The following is a 17,842-nucleotide window of genomic DNA, read 5'->3' as shown; positions in this document are numbered from 1 at the left end:
TCTTCTGAAGGGTTCCTGTGTACTCTGTCTCTATCTTTCTCCCTCCTTTTCAAGCTGCACTGTGTCTCAGGGGAGAGGGAGTGCCTCAGATTGCAAAACAACAAAAAAGCCACATCAAATGTACCCAAGATACATGTAAACTATTACATCGTCCATAATGTGGGGGGTTTCATAAAAACAGGATATTAAACATTTTAATACCACTCTTCACTTGATTCCAGGTGTTGAGACATTTGTCTTCATTTTCCTTTACACTCTGCAGTGCAGCCTTGTTTCTAATAAACAATAAGATGTTTCTGGCAGAGGCTGCTTGGCATTTTTGATACTTGTGTGTTTTGTTCTACGTTCCACACACTATGTTTGCAACTCTTAAGGGTCTTGGTTCCAGGCTTACTTTAGCATGAAATACGAACATAGACCAGGAAGTGAAGTACCCACATGATATATTTTAGGTTTGTAATTACAAATCACTGGAAACAACTCCGAGCATCAGAAAGAACGGTCTCAGGCAATAAAAAGTAACATGTCATCATAAAATGCTACATTATAATAACTCCAGATTTACAAAGAATGGCCTGTCCTGTTTAAAGAAATGTAAAATGTGTGTAAAAGTGACGGTGTTATAGACGAGATTCCTTTTCAACATAGGGAAAATGCAGCGGCTTAGTACACAAAGATTTTTGTTTCTTAAAAAAAATCGGATTTTCAAAAATCAAAAAGTAGTCCACTAAATTCAGAAGGAACTGTTCTAAGGAAACACGCAGTCACTATTTCGCCACATCCTGTATGATTTAAAATAGTTGTATGCATATTGCCTATCTCCCTGATAAGAGTTGTAATATCTGTAGTATTTGTAATACCTTGTGTTTCACTCTCAATAATCCCGAAACAGGAGTTTTCCAAAGGGAAAACCAAAGTGGATATCTTTGAACTCCATCTACTCTGTCAAAATTTAATGATCTTTGGACACTGAAATTGCTGTGTATGATACTAGAATTGTAAATATATGTCATCACATATTTGTCCAAGCCCACAGAATGTACAACATGAAAGATGAGCCTTTATGTAAACTATGAACGTTGATTATGATAAGTCCACATGCATTCATCAATTGTAACAAATGTACCACTCTGGTATGGGATGCTGACAATGGGGGAGGCTACGCACCAGAGGGGGCAGGAGGTAAATAGGAAACCTCTGCACTTTCCACTGACTTTCACTGTGAACCTAAAAACTAAAAACTAAAAGTACTCTAAAAACTAAAGTCTATTAGAAAATTTGAAGATAGAATGATGTGACTTTGTTGTAAATCAGACTTGAGTTATAACATGTTCTTTATTTTTGTTTGCTATGAGCTGTTATTAGCTGTGGTCATTCTGCAGACCATTCTAAAGCTCACACCCACCAATTTTATAATGAAAACTTGCTGGTCATTTACAGTATGGTAACATTTAAATATTCCTCGAAGTCTGTCACTATTTACCCTTTTGTGTTGGAACAAAACTAAACAAAAACATACCAAATAATCTCTCTCTCTCTCTCTCTCTCTGTAAAGAAAAGCCTTTTCTATATTCATTTCCTGGAAGAGGCTTTGGTCTGTTTTGATTGACATGAACAACTAAAGGAGCCAAAGTGTGGTTGACTCTTTTTCTTCTAATTCAATTCTCTATCCTCTGAAATTCCATAACTGTTACCTCATTTTACTGCCAAATATCATGTTTGTCTTATAACAGCTTTCTTTTGGGAAACAGTAAAATATACATGCAGAAAAAGTTCCCATGGAAACATAACATAAACACTTATGACACTGCTTATTAGAGAAAAATTAATCGCATTATTGTTAATGACAGCAAGAGAGCTGATTTTGCTTTTCTCAGAGTATTTTTGTGGCTGATGAAATTAACTTAAAAGGCGATGATATGGCATTAGGGTCAAACAGAAGTCCTGTGGATCAGGTTGTCCTATGTCTCAATCCAAGTTCCGTGCTAGCAACTTTCTATGATGCTATGAAAATGCTTCTATAGTGTTCTAAAAATTAAGGACTCATATTTTAAAGATGAAACTGTACATCACTGTCGATTATTACTGTACCATTTGGTGTTGCCTTCCTCTAGCCCTGGAGCATGGGAAAGCAACGGCACTACATCTCAGAGAATCTCCCTTACAAAGCCAGGATTTCTGTGACTTTGTTTTCACAAACAAGGGATTTCAATAATTTTAGAGCTCTGTTTAAAAGTCTGCTTATAATTTAATTAATTCTACTATTTGGAATGGAAAACCTCAGACTTCCTTTGGGGTTGGGTGGCTTTTTCGTCAGTTTAACAGCTGATTTCCATCCTAACTCAGAATATCTGATTATCTGTGCCATTTGCTTCAACCATTTCAAGAAGAGGAAATAATTTCAAAAACCACAAATATCTACAAAGAGGTATCTTAAGAATAAAGGCTGCTATATTAATGATGACTATCATAAAGGTGAAAATGCAACTCCAAATTATTCCAAAAGTGTCCTCCCAGAAGAATTCACATGGAGAGATCTCTGAACTGGAAAACTACCAGTGTCCTTTCAACTTCATTAATGAGAAAGCCAACAGAAATCAGCATACTTCTTTTCCCACAAAGCTCCCTTCCAACCTTTGCAGCTGTCTGCCATACAGATGTTTTGGATCACTGTACTTATATATTTTATGTCCTATGGACTATCTTCTTTGTGCTTCTGTTATAAGACACGAGGCAGATTTTCCCAATAAAACATAAAGTTCCTATTAGCAGCACGATAGTCGATTTAACACACACCCAGGATGCATACATTATATGAAAATTATTAATTTCAAATTAGTTCTTCTATATGAAAATGTCTTATACGTGAATAACTGTAAACATGAGAATTCACAAATAGAGTGGATATTCAATAAGTTGATTCTGAGTTCATTGTTAAATAAAGCGTAAAGGTTGGAAGAGTGGTATTAGAATTCAAACTATTTTTAAAAAGTTTTATGAGTGAGTGATTGAATGCTAACAGATTGAAGTTCAATAAACAGAAAACATATTTAAAATACCATTTAGGGAAAGATTAGTTGGGTGCCTATGATCAGATTATGATCGAGGGCATGAAGAGAATAAGAAGCACCCGAAAGGTTAGAAGGGTAGGGTACTTTTAAAAGTGAACAAATAGGTGAAAATGTAGCATATGAAGTGGTGAGAATTTATTTCACCTTCTCTAAACCATAATTTCTAGCTCCCTAGCTTAATCAGAGGGATATAAAAAATAATGAAGGTTCAAAGCAAGATCACATAGATGATCCAGGGGCTTAGAAATTAACATTTCAAAACAAGGACATTGTTTCAGTTGAGGAAGATGCCTAGGGACAAATGAACAATTGTGTTCAATAATAGATATGGCTGTTATTTAGATTTTGGTCTCCAAGTTAAAAAGGAAAAAAGGGCTCAACATCTAATGCAATGAATTTAAATAATTAGAAAAATTATCTGAGAATGATAGTAATGGGATATTAGAATGGTTTTTCTGGGAAACGTGCTGTATCTCCCTGGCTTGGAGATCATTAATGATATTACATGAGAGATTATCATGAGTCTTGAATGGCTTTGATTCACTCAAATTTGGGGATGTATGGGTGATTTTTCAAAGTCCTAAGTCTCCAACCTTGGAAAAAATCAAAAGTGCACAATTTAGTTTAATTGTCACAGGGAAATAACACAGGAAAATTTTATTTCACAAATGTATTAATTTCCTGGTTTTTTAAAATCAACTTGACATGAACAGATTCTAATTATGTTTGTCATCAGCCATTGTTAAATTTCTATTCAGAAATGTTCAAAGGAAAATAGAATTATAAGTGAGGTTTTAGAATTGCTCATTCACCAGGAAGTGACTTAAAAACACCATCTACATTTGGTAAAAAGCAAACAAGAAAAATATGGTTATACTTCTAAATTCCCCTGCTTGACCAAACAGCTATACATCTCTGGAATCACTTTTGGAACTGTTGCTAAGGTCACAACTCTTATAAACTTTACCCTAAAAACTTAGTCACACCTCAACTGTGTGGGAAAAGTGAACAGCAGTCAAGTCATTTTGAGAGTATTTTTTACATTGTTTAAAATATATACATTAAAAGAATCCTTGAAAAAAGATTTAGCAATTTGGGGAAGCAGTTGGCACTGCATGTAGTTTAAGAAAGACTAAGAAAGATTTTTATGTTATGACTAAGCTTTCTAAATTTTGTATATGCCCAATCAATTTTGAATATAGTAGGTTTTAGGAAAGAAATAAACAAGACTCTAACCCTTAGATTAGATTTGTATTAGATGAGATTACCCTTTGGTTTGGAAAAAAAACCCCAAAATTTGAATCATGATATTTGGAAGTTATATATTTCCAAGTTATATGAATTCAAATGAATTAGAGGGAAAAAAAAAGGAAACTAGACCTGAATTTTCAAACTTTTCTCAGATTTTATGTAGATTTTTAGTAGGTAATTATTGTATTTGAATAGAAATATCTTATTTCATACATTCATGTGAATTCCTCATTTAAATAAATAATTTAAAACACATCAGGATGAATTCTTTGTGGCTACAGACAGCCTTTGGTTTAAGTTTTACCCTAGGGGTGAAAAAAAAAAGGTTGTTTAAAAGTTTTCTCTTGCCAGTTTTATATAAAACAAGAGAAAATGCAATCTAACAAGATAGTCAGGTTGGATAATTCCACTTCTTCCCTAATTAAACATCCCAACAGCAATCCGATTTTAGTTCTTAATCATAGTCACTTAATGTAAAACTGATTTGAGAGCTTGAACTACTTGAAAGTCACTGTTAGGAGATCGTGGCTTAAAAAAAATGTATATCTTTCTACTTTTAGAGATAGGCTTTCCTTATTATTGTTTTAATTCCTCCCCCCGCCCCCCCAAAAATAACTAAGGAAGACCTTTTCTATTGTTTCAGTCTAGGAACAAAAGTTAGTATTTTCAATGGCTTTGTATAGCCAGCTTGTACCATGCCAAAACACAAAACATGGCTTTCACACTCAGAGAGTTGAGTCAATGGGAGGAGATGTGGGCAAAGGCCCCTTAGCAGGGAGGCAGCAACATGTCAGTGCCTTTCCATTGCACTAATGTCTATTCTGTGGAATACTCAGACATCCTAGCATGACTTTTTGGTTGACAAAGAATGCCTGTGTGTTTCACTTTAGAAACCAATTACATAATAAGCTAGTGTATTTTCTACTCATTTCAGTTACACATAGCTAAAACAAGATATATTGGAAACTTAGTAAAAACCTTTCACTATATTTCAATATGACATGGCTCTACTTTGAATATACTCCCCCAAATTCTAGGAAATTTTTGTTTTGCTATCACAATACAGACCAGTAAAAGTCACAGCGAGACTCTAGATTACTTGCTTGTTTGACCAAGCAAATTCTACAAGCATACTGTGTGGCTACGACTGCTAAAATAACTTAAGGACATCTGATAATTTTAAATAAGTAAATCATGTATGGATAAATGTTACTTAAGATCAGTTTTAAGTAGCAAACCAAACTGAAAGTAGACTATGTTACACCTTGCAAACAACATATACTGCACTTCAATATGTACTACAGAATTAATGATGAGAAGGCACGTATTTCCATGACCTGAAATAAAATAAGATAAATGGAGATTTTTATTTACAGCATGGTTCCTTGTTAGGAATTAATTGAGCATTATGATTATCCATCTCGGTTCCAAGTACTCACCTGCAATTACTGAAATTTGAATTCTCCGCCATTTCAAAGAAAGACATACCAAAGATAAAAGAAGCAGAATTCAAGAATTCAACTCAGCTATAGTTGGCCTCAACATTATAGCACCAACATTCTAATTACACTTAAGGACTGCAATTGATGTTAAAAACAAAAAAAAAAAACTAATCGGAAATGTGTTCTGTGGTTCTAGGTGCAATGGAAGCACTGTTAAGACCTTAACTCGACATTTCCTTATCACTTCAAAAATAGCATTTGTCAAACTTCCTCCTGTTTTAACCATATTGCTGCTGTTCCATTTATTTGCCTTCAGAAGTCATTGAACTGTTTCCATTCTGTGCACACACGGCAAGACATGGGATCCATTCCCATCAGTTGAACACCAATGCATGTCTTCGAAGTATGTTTTAAAAATCTGTAATTTTTAAAAAGGTAGCAAACACTTACGTTTAAAGCAGTAGGCATCAAATCTGCTATCAGGGGGAGGGAAGCCTGTCTGGTTCTCAAAACGATACAGGGTTCTCACCCCAAGTAAACCACCTCCACACTGGGCCCTGGCCACAGTCACAGGATGGCGAACGCTGGCATCCGACAGCCACCCATAATCGCACTGGTCAAAGCCATTCCTCCAAGCCGCTTGGAGTTCCCCCACTGTCGCCAGCCGGGCATCCTGGTTTTCACACTCTTCTTCAGCCTCCTCAAAGGTAAATTTATTAGGAGCAGTGATATGGAACACGTCACCTGGAATAAGAAGAGAGTAAAAACAAAACAAAACAAAACTCTAAGTTTTACGATTCATTCCTTTCCAGTTTATGGGTGGGTGGGGCGAGGTAGAAGGATATAATACTTTTTTCATGGTAAACTGGCAGCTGCTGATACTTTAAAGCAGTAAACATAACAATTACCCAATTTCGGTACTATTCATGTATAATAAGAAATAACACATACCAGAAAAGTTCATATATATTAACTTTATTATCAGATGACTGCTTTTATGGCCTACGGATATACAGAAGCAATCATTTGATAATAAGTTATGATAAATTCTTTAAAATGAACAGACCTTTCCAATGGATTCTTTGGATTACTATCTGGAAAATGAGTTTTCTCTTCAGTGAAAAAGCCTGCAATGTACTTAACAATGCATGCTGGAAAGGGAAACTGTATTGAAATGTCACCAAGGTTATTTCACTTTGGTCAACCTGAAAGCAAACAGTAGTTCTCAGACCTTCCTTCTCACATATCTCTACCATCAAAATGGATTCACTCCTATCAAATTAAACAACAAAACAAGAAAAACTACAAGGTTTGAAGGTAGGAAGAGACAGAAGCAAGATGGAATGCTGTTATATGTGAGGCCTGCTGGGGCTGTGTGATTGTTATGTCAGCCGGGGCTCAGAGTGAATGGAGGCCAACATCAGCTTCCACTCAACTGGTCAAAGTGACCAAAGTCCCCTGAAGGAAGGGGCACCTTTTTCTTTTCTACTTACTCTGTCCATGGTGAATACCTCTTGCAATCTGTCTGTCCTTTTTCCAGTTCTCACAAAGATAACTACACATGCTAGCAGGGGTGCTAACTAGGGTTGAGAAACTCCTACATTTGTTTATTGATTAACAAAGAAAGGCTGAACATTTACTTTGTTCATCACCAGGCCCAATTGGCAGAGAATATGTTCATTATAATTTAACATGTCACAATAAAATATTCCGGAAACGTCAGAGAGTTTGTTAAATTGGTACTTGGACAGCTAACAAAACAATTGGCTGAAATAAATTCAGTGCAAATCAAATGATGCTTTTCACAGTTGAGTACAAGTGGCTCAAAGACAGAGGCAGAAGTAGAGAATACCTAAGCTAATCCATCAGGCAGGAGGAATATAAAATGTGGCAGAGAGGAAGAAGCTAAAATATCGATAGTCCATCACTGCAGCAGACGCGGGTCCTGTTTCTGATTCTGTGATATATTAGACAACGGGGACTCTAGAGCTCTCATGATTCGGATCCTCACCTGACTAAATCCAGACGTAACAAGCATTTGTTAAAAATGAATAGAGCCATTACTCTCTCTGAGTGTGCGATAGTGTTCTAAAACAAGAAAAATTAGTCGCGGGAAAAATGGCCAAATCACACATATCAATTTTTGTCACTCTAAATCTAAAATTGCTGCTGAGGAAACTAGGCCAAATCCCTACAAGAGCTATTTGAAGAAGAGAGAGAAAATGACTTTTACCTGACTGAAAAGAGTAAGGTAGACGTGAGAATAGGTTTTTGTCCTTAATTGTCTAGGCTGGCAAGGTCATTAATCTCAAATCCAAAAATACACTACAGCAACATAAGTTCCTCCTCCCCATTCCTGCACCACCTTCCTCCCTAACAAGCTGTAAAAGCATAAGAGTCACAGTACCAGTTACGTAGCATGTATCAATGATGCTTGTTAAGTGAACGAATTTCAAGTTCTTGCTAAGAAACAAGGTGCTATTTTTCTTCCATCCTTCCCAAGCAGCACATTAAAAACAGCTCACTGAAGCAGACCTTTGGGTATAGCTGCTGTCCAGAACAGCTGATTCATCTCACCTATGGATTTGGCTTAAAGCAACACAGGGAAAGGCAGACAGACTGTGTCTGTGTCCTCCAGTGGCCTCATTCACTTCAAAGGAATGCAAGTGTGAACATGGGCTGCATGCCAATTCGTTTTCCTCCAAGGTAGAACACTTGCATTTGTTATTACAGCTGGAATATCACTCTATTGCCTTAGTTTCCTACGTCCTGACGTACTTCGACTTGGAGGCAAAATTTACTGTTCTTTTAAAGTAATAAGAGTGATCAGCCAACCAGAGCAGGGCAAAGAAATGTAACTGATTGAGTAAAACTCTGCTACTCCAAGCAGCAATGTTAGTCTATATGTTGGGGGAAATCAACTTCTCCAAAAATGGCCAGACCAAACGGCTAATGAAAAAAAAATAACAGCACGATTTCATGGGTAACTGGTTTCCCTGTTTTAAACCGCAAACATGTCTGGGGTAATAAAAGAAAGAAAGGTTTCAGAAGATGCTGGTAGGTTACAAAGAGAATTCCCTTATTATTATTAAATTAATAAAGACCTACCCTTATAGAACTTTTCGTATAGAAACTCTTGTTAAATCTGACATTATATCACAATATCAATTATTTAATTCATTTGCAGGATACAATTTCCATCCATCTATCCAATACTCATAAAATAATTATTTTACTGATTTGATTAAATTCTATAATTCCTAAAGTCATCTATTTTCCTTTATATGTAGGAATTTTTCCAACACTGCAAAAAAAAATGTCGAAAAAGATATCACCATGAGGTTTCATTTAACTCAGTTGAAAAAAAAAATAGTTAACTGGCATTGAGTTTAGTTTAAAGTGACAATCAAAATAATTCATTTATAAATATATATATATATGGCAAATTGTTTTATTTCAAGATGAGCAAAAGAAAAGAAAAATATTTATTTTAACTCATTTCTAAAAAGTAAATATTTAAGACCTCCTAAATCACGATTTAACATGTTTATGTTATGTTATGTTAACATGTTAACATGTTCATGTTTAACATGAACATTATTTTGCCCACTTCAAAAATCTAATAATATAGTGAAGTATCCACACTACAGAATTATCTTACTGTATCTTGAAGCTGTTAGAATGAACAGTCTATACCAAAAATGAGAAAAATTAACTTATTCAAACTTTTCCCTTCCTATGTATCAACCTCAAAATATTAGGGCTAGGACATCTTATACTTTTTAAAAATATTCCAGAATGTCCTAGCAATAGTTTTATATAGAAACCCAAACCAGAAAAAAAGAATAGGTGAGTCAAAGGGAACGCAGAGTAGTAATTGAACTAGTTCATAATACTAAGTGTCTTTGATTCCTAACACACCTATAACTCCAGTCAAGTATTGTTGTATTCACTACATGCCTGTTTGGTTTTTTTTTTTTTTAGTTTTTTTCAATGTTTGTTTATTTAAGAGAGACAGAAGAGACAGAGCTTGAGTAGGGAAGGGGCAGAGAGAGAGGGAGACACAGAATCTGAAGCAGGCTCCAGGCTCCAAGCTGACAGCACAGAGCCCAACACGGGGCTCGAACTCACGGACCATGAGATCATGACCTAAGCTGAGGTCAGACACTTGAACCGACTGAGCCACCCACGCGCTCCTATATGCCTAGTTTTAATTAGACAATCCTTTGACATTTCTAACATAATATAAGTGTAGATAACCTGTTGTTTAAATCAGGAGTAACCTTTTAAAAGCTTATTTTTTTAATGTTTATTTATTTTTTGAGAGAGAGACACAGAGAGAGCAAGTACAAGCAGGGAGGGGGCAGAGAGAGAGAGAGACACAGAATCCAAAGTAGGCTCCAGGTTCTGAGCTGTCAGCACAGAGCCTGATGTGGGGCTCAAACCCACAAACCATGTGATCATGACCTGAGCTGAAGTTGGCCGCTTAACCGACTCAGCCACCCAGGCATCCCTAAAAGTTTATTGTTGAAGATGTGGATCAGAAAGGCTGTTAACTTATGGTCCACGTTCAATGAACATAATTTCCCAAAATGTCTTGTGTCGAAAACTGGTGACCCCTGAGATGTGAGCAGGTGTTCTACAGAAAAGAGGTTGCAAGGACAACTGCATTTAGAAAACAAATACAATTCATATGACAGGTTTTTTCTATGCAAGACTTATCAGAGCATTTAGTATTATAGTATTTATTGATAGTCCCCACAAGGAAGTCATGATGTGTAAACCATTTGATTGGAGAACTTTCTTTTACTCAGAGAATACTAATTAAGTCCATGGATCTGTTTCACAGCATTGTTTTCCAAACTCAGCAAATCCACAGCAAGTATAACTTAGTGTTATGTTTCTGGTTGCCTATGTGTCAACCTGATTTAAGACAGAAGCAAAGTAAACCAGGTAACCAAACAGCATCAAAGCAGGAGCCAAAAAACTAGAGTACAAAGCAAAGGGCACATGAGGTTCATTGCCTCCCAGGGTTGCATCAAAGACTGCCAGTGAGCACAGGAGGCTGGGGAGAGCAGGGAGCCTTGATGAAGCGTCTAAGATGGTATTTAAAAGCTGAACACACAAATTCATTTCTTAAAAAAATATCTTTTGGTGGCACCTGGGTGGCTTAGTTGGTTAAACTTCTGACTCTTGATTTCAGCTCAGGTCACAATCTCACAGTTCATGGGATCGAGCTCCGTGTTGGGCTCTGTGCTAGACAGCAAGGAGTCTGCTTGGGATTCTCCCTCTCCTCTCTCTCGCCCCCTCTCCCTGCTTGTGCTCTTCTGTCTCTCTCTAAAAATAAATAAATAAACATTTTAAAAATATCTTTTTGAAAAAAAGTAAACCAAGAAAGAGCTGATAAAAGCAACAGGCTTTCTCCTCAATAATAAATTGTAGGCACAGAGCTTTCCCACAGAAAGAAAGCATAGCCCTTAGGAAAAAAGAACTGCAGATTCTAAGCTAAACATTGACCACTTTTACACTGAGAAAGCAAGTCAAGATGTTAAGATGTTCAATGTCTCCACTGTCTACTTTCAGTTTTTAAAGCCATAGTCAGGAATTATTTATAGGTCAAATGATGTGCTCTAAACTATAACACAGTGGAATGAAATGAGACAGATATAAAGCCTGGACCAGTAAGAATAATGTAACTCCAGCCTTGGTCCAAAAATGAATGATCATAAGAGGATGCACCAATACATAAAGTCTGAAGTTCAGAGGCAAAGGCAAATCCAGAACCAAGGAAACAAGACAAAGAGAAAGCAAACATGGGAAATCAAGCAAAGCAACTCAGTGCTTTTACTTAGTTTCTCTCTCTGCAACATGACTTAATTGGTCAGGTTGTAGAAGTTTCCACCCCGGTATCCTAAAGGCACCTTTTTGCCTCTGATGTAGGTAGTAAAATTTCCTTCTGAATCACAGCAGAATTTTGTGAGAGAAAATGCCTATCTTATGAACATAGGACAGGATTGTGTTCTATTTCTACGCCTCAATACTTATAACTGAGCCATTTAATGTACTTTAGATTTACTGGATAGTTGCCTTTCTGGAAGGCAAACATACTTGTATAAGTTGAGGATGAGTCAACTGTCTCACTTCTAGAAGTAGCCTCATCAAAGTAGCTACACCTAGAAGATGCTTACTATCAAATTTGTAACTAGAGCACAGATTTGGAAGGTGTTTCTAAATGTTATCCACCTATGAGAGAATACTTAATTTTTCTTGAAAGAGAGCAAATAAAACATCAAGAAAGAAATATACAAAATGTCTTACATACACAAAACAATACATTACTTACCATAAAATGACAAGTTCATTTAAGTTAGTATAAGTAAGAATTCATTAAGGTGTATACATATATGCTCACATTAGTAACACATAAGATATAACGATGCAGAACAGAGGGTTTCACACATAGTATAATTTACACATCCATTTGAAAAACACATATGCAGTATCTTAATGCGTATTTTTCCAAAATCTCAACTTAAATGTTAACTTAAATTATTCCTGTTATTTTAACTTTCTAGGGATGTCCTAGAAGAAACTGGAAGATACTGCTTGTGAGACTTTAATATCTGGTGACATCCCACAAATTAAATTCACCTTAACTGTGGGAATTAACACCACCAGAAATATTGAGAAAATAAAATACTTTCATTTGACAACTAACTGCTACAAGACTCCCTGGAAATTGGACCATGCGTGTTCTTTTCCCACACTTCTGATTGCTAAATGGACAAGTGGCTTCTTGGCAGACTAAAGAATGACAAAGACTAAAAGGCAAGCGATGATGAAAACAAATCAAACGTTTAAAATGACCCACATCATTCAAAAGCTAGAGTTTATACCCGGGAGTAACTCAGAAAAATTATTAAAGAGCTGGACCTAGAGCAAAGCTACGATAAGAGTGTTCCCTCTTGCTAACAATTCCTTATGAATACCAAGGAGGAAAAAGGAATTGGCAGGGGCAGGTCATACTCAATTCTCTCCTGGACTAAGCCAACAGAGAGTCAAAGCTGAGATCTCATCAGTTTCCTCACTGGGTATGTTTGCTGGGTAGTGTGATAAATGGTTTTTTTTTTTTTCCTGTTTATTTGTGCTCATAACCCTTTTATTGTAAACTGTCCAGTCTGAAAATAAGTACTTATAAACGAATCATGATTCCCTTTACTCATTTGAGAACAGAACTCTCTGTCTTTCACTTTAAGGAAGGTTAAGATTTATCAATGTGACTATATTTCCTCGCTATTTAAGTGAAAATAAGTAATAAATGTATGCAAAGTAGCTACAGTGTGTGAGCTGGAAGTAGCCACATGGGATGAGCTTCTAAATACTGATCTAATAAAACCACTTACGGCAAGTTTCCTGGTGATGAGAGTAAGTCAGCACAATTATTAGCTTTGAAGTTTGGGATTTTTAAGTTTCAAAGGAGGTTTCTCTTTTCTTTTTCTTCCTCTGTCTCTCTCTTGCCCTCTTTCACTCTCTTATTCTTGCTCTCTCTTTTTTGCCTGTGTCTATATAGACATGATCAAAGCATCGAAGACTAATGCTCATTATTCTCTGGGTCACAAAATCCATTGGCTGTATATGCTTGATGAACAGCTAACACACTGCTAAATAATCTTGACAACTGATATTTGAAGGTCATGCAAAGTCACGTCAATTCCCCTAAGATACGCTCTTTCACCTGCACAGAGACCACCCTTCTGTTAATAGTGACAAGCAAACCTCCGAGGCTGCCACCGTCACCTCACTCCATTTCTAGTGGTAGGCAGGCATTATTTCTAATTTGGAGATAATGAGACTGGAAAGCCCGATCAGCACCTTTCAGATTTCTCACTTGTTTTTAGACTGAAGGAGAAACATGATGTGGCTTGAGATAAAGCTTTGAACTTTTTAACTTTTAATTAATTATTTAAAACAATTGTCATCCTTTGGCTGTGATTGTTAACATGCTCCAAATCAGATAACATTCATGAGACAAGGAATCTATGTATATGTCAATGCATTATTATACAAGATTTCATGTATATCAATTTGAGACAGGAAGCCTCACTAAAATTTAAACATATTTTTATGGTTTTCAGGATGTCGGATCTCATTCTTTCCTACTGACAGAGCAGTAAGATTTTAATTAGAGTGAGAAAGAGGTTCTGAAACATTTCTGGGTGTCTGAGTCTTCAAAATATATAAGAGATTGAATGTGCTATTTGATTTGACAGGCACAGTATGGCTGCAGGTCTACACAGGCGGATCAGCCTAGTTTGGCTTTTTTTTTTTTTTTTTTTTTTTTTTAACTTTTCACAGCTGAAAGGTAAATGGTCACTGTATTTCCAAAGACATTCTTTTGATTCAGAACTCCAAGAGATCTTGACATCAAAACCTTACAGCAAATGACTGTCACATGCTTCAAGGGGTGTATGACATGACAAGTCTACTTCCTTACAATAAGATTACAAATGAAAGGGACTATATATAGAAAATCCTAAGGATTCTATTAAAAGGTTATTAAAACCGGGGTGCTGGGGTGGCTCAGTTGGTTAAGCGTCTGACTTCGGCTCAGGTCATGATCTCATGGTTCGTGGGTTTGAGCCCTGTGTTGGGCTCTGTGCTGACAGCTTGGAGCCTGGAGCCGGCTTTGGATTCTATGTCTCCCTTTCTCTGCTCCCCCATCACTCATGCTCTTTCTCTCTCTCAAAAATAAATAAACATTTAAAAAAGTTATTAAAACTAATAAACAAGTTCAGCCAAGTTGCATGATACAAGATACATGACCAATATATAAAAATCAATTGCATTTATATATACTTCCAATAAACAATCAGAAAAAGGAGCAAAGAAAATTCCATTTTCATTTGCATCAAAAAGAATAAAATATTTAGGAGTAAATTCGATAAAAGTACTGCAAAACTTACACTCTGAAAGCTATAAAGTGCTGTTGAAAGAAGTTAAAGAAGGTCTTAAGAAATGGAAAAGCATCCCATATTCATTGATCAGAAGATTTAATATGGTTAAGATGGAATATACCTCAAAGTGATCTAGAGATTCGATGCAATCTCCATCATAATCCCAGCTGGCTTCTTTGTAGAAACTGACAACCTCATCCTAAAATTCAGATGGGAACTCAAGGGACCCAAGATAACTAAAATAATTTTGAAAAAGAACATAGTGGTCCCTCACTTTCCAATTTCAAAATTTACTACAAAGCAACTGTAACCAAGACAATGGGGTACTGACATAAGTACAGACGTATAAATCTGTGGAATAGAATGGAAAGTCCAGAAATAAATCTGTATGTCTACGATCAGTTGATTTTCAAAAAGGTACCAAGGTCATTAAATGGTGGAAAGAATAGTCTTTTCAACAAATGATGCTGGGACAACTGGATATCCATAAATATAAGAATGAATTTGGACACTTATCTCACACTACATATAAAAATTAACTCAAAATTGATCAAAATAAGCTTAAAACTTAAAACTTACAAAAATCTTAGAAGAAAACACAGAAGCAAGTCTACATGACTAAGGACTTGGCAGTGTCTTCCTTAGATATTACATTTATAGCACCAACAAACGAAGAAAAATAGATAAATTGGACTTTATTAAAACTGAAAAATTTTGTGCATCACAGGGCCCTACTGAGAAAGTAAAAAGACAACTCACGGAATGGGAAAAAATATGTGCAAACCTTCTGATAAGATATTTGAATCTAGAGTGTATAAATAACCCAACAACAAAAAGACACCCCAATTAAAAATGGGCAAAGGTTCTGAATAGACATTTTTTAAAATTGAGATTTAGCTGACATACATTATATTCATTTCAGGTGTACAACATGATTCGCTATTTGCACATATTGTGAAATGATCACCACAATAAGTCTAGGTAACATCCATCACCATACATAGTTACAGATATTTTTTCTTGTGAAGAGAACGTTTACGATTGACTGTCTTAGCAACTTTCAGACATGAAATATATTATTTACTATGGTTGTCATGCTGTACATTACACCCCATGACATTCATTTTACAGCTGGACTGAGTAGACATTTCTGTAAGAAAGTATATAAATGGCCAATAAGTACATGAAAAGTTGCTTAACATCATTAGCCATTAGGTAAATACAAATTAAACCCACAATGAGATATCACTGAATACCCATTAGGATGGCTATGATCAAAATTTCAGATAAAAATGAGTGTTGGCAAGAATGTGAAAGAATTATCACATCCATGGCAAGAATGGAAAGAATGTGAAAGAATGTGAAAGAAAATATCAGGACCCTAATATAGTGCTGGTGAGAACTTAAAATGGTGTGGCCATATTGAAAACCAGTCTAACAGTTCCTCGAAAATTTAAAAATAGAGTTACCATTTAACCAAGCAGTTCTAATCATGACAACATAATCAGTAAACAAATCATCACTCAAATAAGAATTAAGATATTCTTATATGAGAAATCAGAGATTTGCGGGAGCTTGGAGAGCACATCATCCCTTCTTTACTGGTAAGAGCACTGTTGCTCCGCTGGGGAATCTGTGGTTGGCCAAAAGAGTTTACTACAGTGGAATAGGAAACAGGACATATCCAATTATTTAACCTTTCCTCATGGCAAACAGTAGGGTAAAGAAAAAAAAACAATAACTGACAACGATTTCATGAGGATTAACCTAAACAATAATACACCCATACAATAGTTTCCTTCCTTACCCTACCTATGGAGCTATTTCACAGTCAATCTATTGAAATCATTGTAGTGAATGGGGACATCATTTTGCAGAGGTGCTGCCAGTGTGCCATGCTTTGTCACTTTTTTCACTGGCTCTTAGCTATGCTATGCAAACACTTAAGCAGAAAGAACTTGAAGTTCAGTTTCAGACCCTTAGCAAGACATGTTCATTTCCAAAGCCTATGTCAGAAGCCACAGCCCCAGCTATGATCTATGGTTCTGTGAGTTCTTCAGAGAATAAATGAAAAGTTTTCAGCATCTTCTAGCACCAAACCAAAGTAAACCAAAGTGAAGAGGTTCTGTAATCCAGAACCAATATTTGAACCATCCATTGAACCACAGTGTGCGGGAAGCTCTTCTAGCTGACATGGGACTTAAAATTAAAAAAAAAAAAAAAGTTTATTTATTTTGAGAGACATAGAGAGAGGGAGAGAGGGCACACAACAGGGGAGGGGCAGAGAGAGAGAGAGGGAGAGAATCCCAAGCAGGCTCTGCCCTGTCAATGCAGAGCCTGACACAGGGCTCAATCTCACAAACTCTGAGACCTGAATCAAAGTCAAGAGTCAGATGTTCAACCTACTGGGGTACCCAGGCACCCCATTGACATAGGACTTTTTAACTGAATAAGGCCAGTATCATGGATTCTTAGACAACTCCCGGCAGTGAAATATTTTGTAGATTACATGCTGTAAATTCCACTGAAATTAAAAGTCAATCTGAGAATCTTCCAGCAGGAAACCACACAATTTCAAGATATGTTATCTGATTTTTGTCCAATCAAAGCCTCCAAAAAAGTCTGCACTAAGATCTGCTCTAAGACCTGTTTAATGACATTTGGGTCTTTCCCTAAATTTTTAGCTTTGCATATCTAAAGGAGATCATATGATAACAAAAAGGAAAAGATTATTTTTTGGTTCTAGGCCAAACACAAGGATGACCTAAAAGAATTAAACAAGTCATGGAGGTGACAGAACTATACTGGACTAAAAAGATTTTTTTATGTTTATTTTTGAGAGAGAGAGAGAGAGATAGCATGAACAGGGGAAGGGCAGAGAAAGGGACAGAGGATCCTAAGCAGGCTCTGTGTTGACAGCTGAGAGCCCTGTGTGGGACTCAAACTCACAAACTGTGAGATCATGAGCTGAAGTTGGACGCTTAACTGACTGAGCCACCCAGGTGCCCCAGAACTATACTGGACTTTGACATGAGGAAGCAATCTAAAAATGAATGGGTACAAAGGAACCAATCCCAGACAGGATGATTGGCTGGGGTGGCAAAAAAGGGAAATTACTGTAAGA

At 36.3% G+C, this 17,842-nt stretch overlaps 1 protein-coding gene across 4 annotated transcripts in view; it reads right to left on the bottom strand.

The window, feature by feature from the left end:
* Positions 1 to 17,842, bottom strand: part of VCAN (versican) — a 120,417-nt gene that overhangs the window by 74,753 nt on the left and 27,822 nt on the right. For all 4 annotated transcript variants that reach the window (XM_049649762.1, XM_049649761.1, XM_049649760.1 and 1 more), the window contains one exon: positions 6,215 to 6,508. In XM_049649762.1, the coding sequence (XP_049505719.1) occupies positions 6,215 to 6,508 (294 nt within the window). The remainder of the gene's footprint in view (positions 1 to 6,214; positions 6,509 to 17,842) is intronic.

The sequence above is a fragment of the Panthera uncia genome (assembly GCF_023721935.1).
Source record: "Panthera uncia isolate 11264 chromosome A1 unlocalized genomic scaffold, Puncia_PCG_1.0 HiC_scaffold_17, whole genome shotgun sequence".
Classification (NCBI taxonomy): Eukaryota; Metazoa; Chordata; class Mammalia; order Carnivora; family Felidae; genus Panthera; species Panthera uncia.
This window is presented reverse-complemented; position numbering and strand designations above follow the sequence as displayed.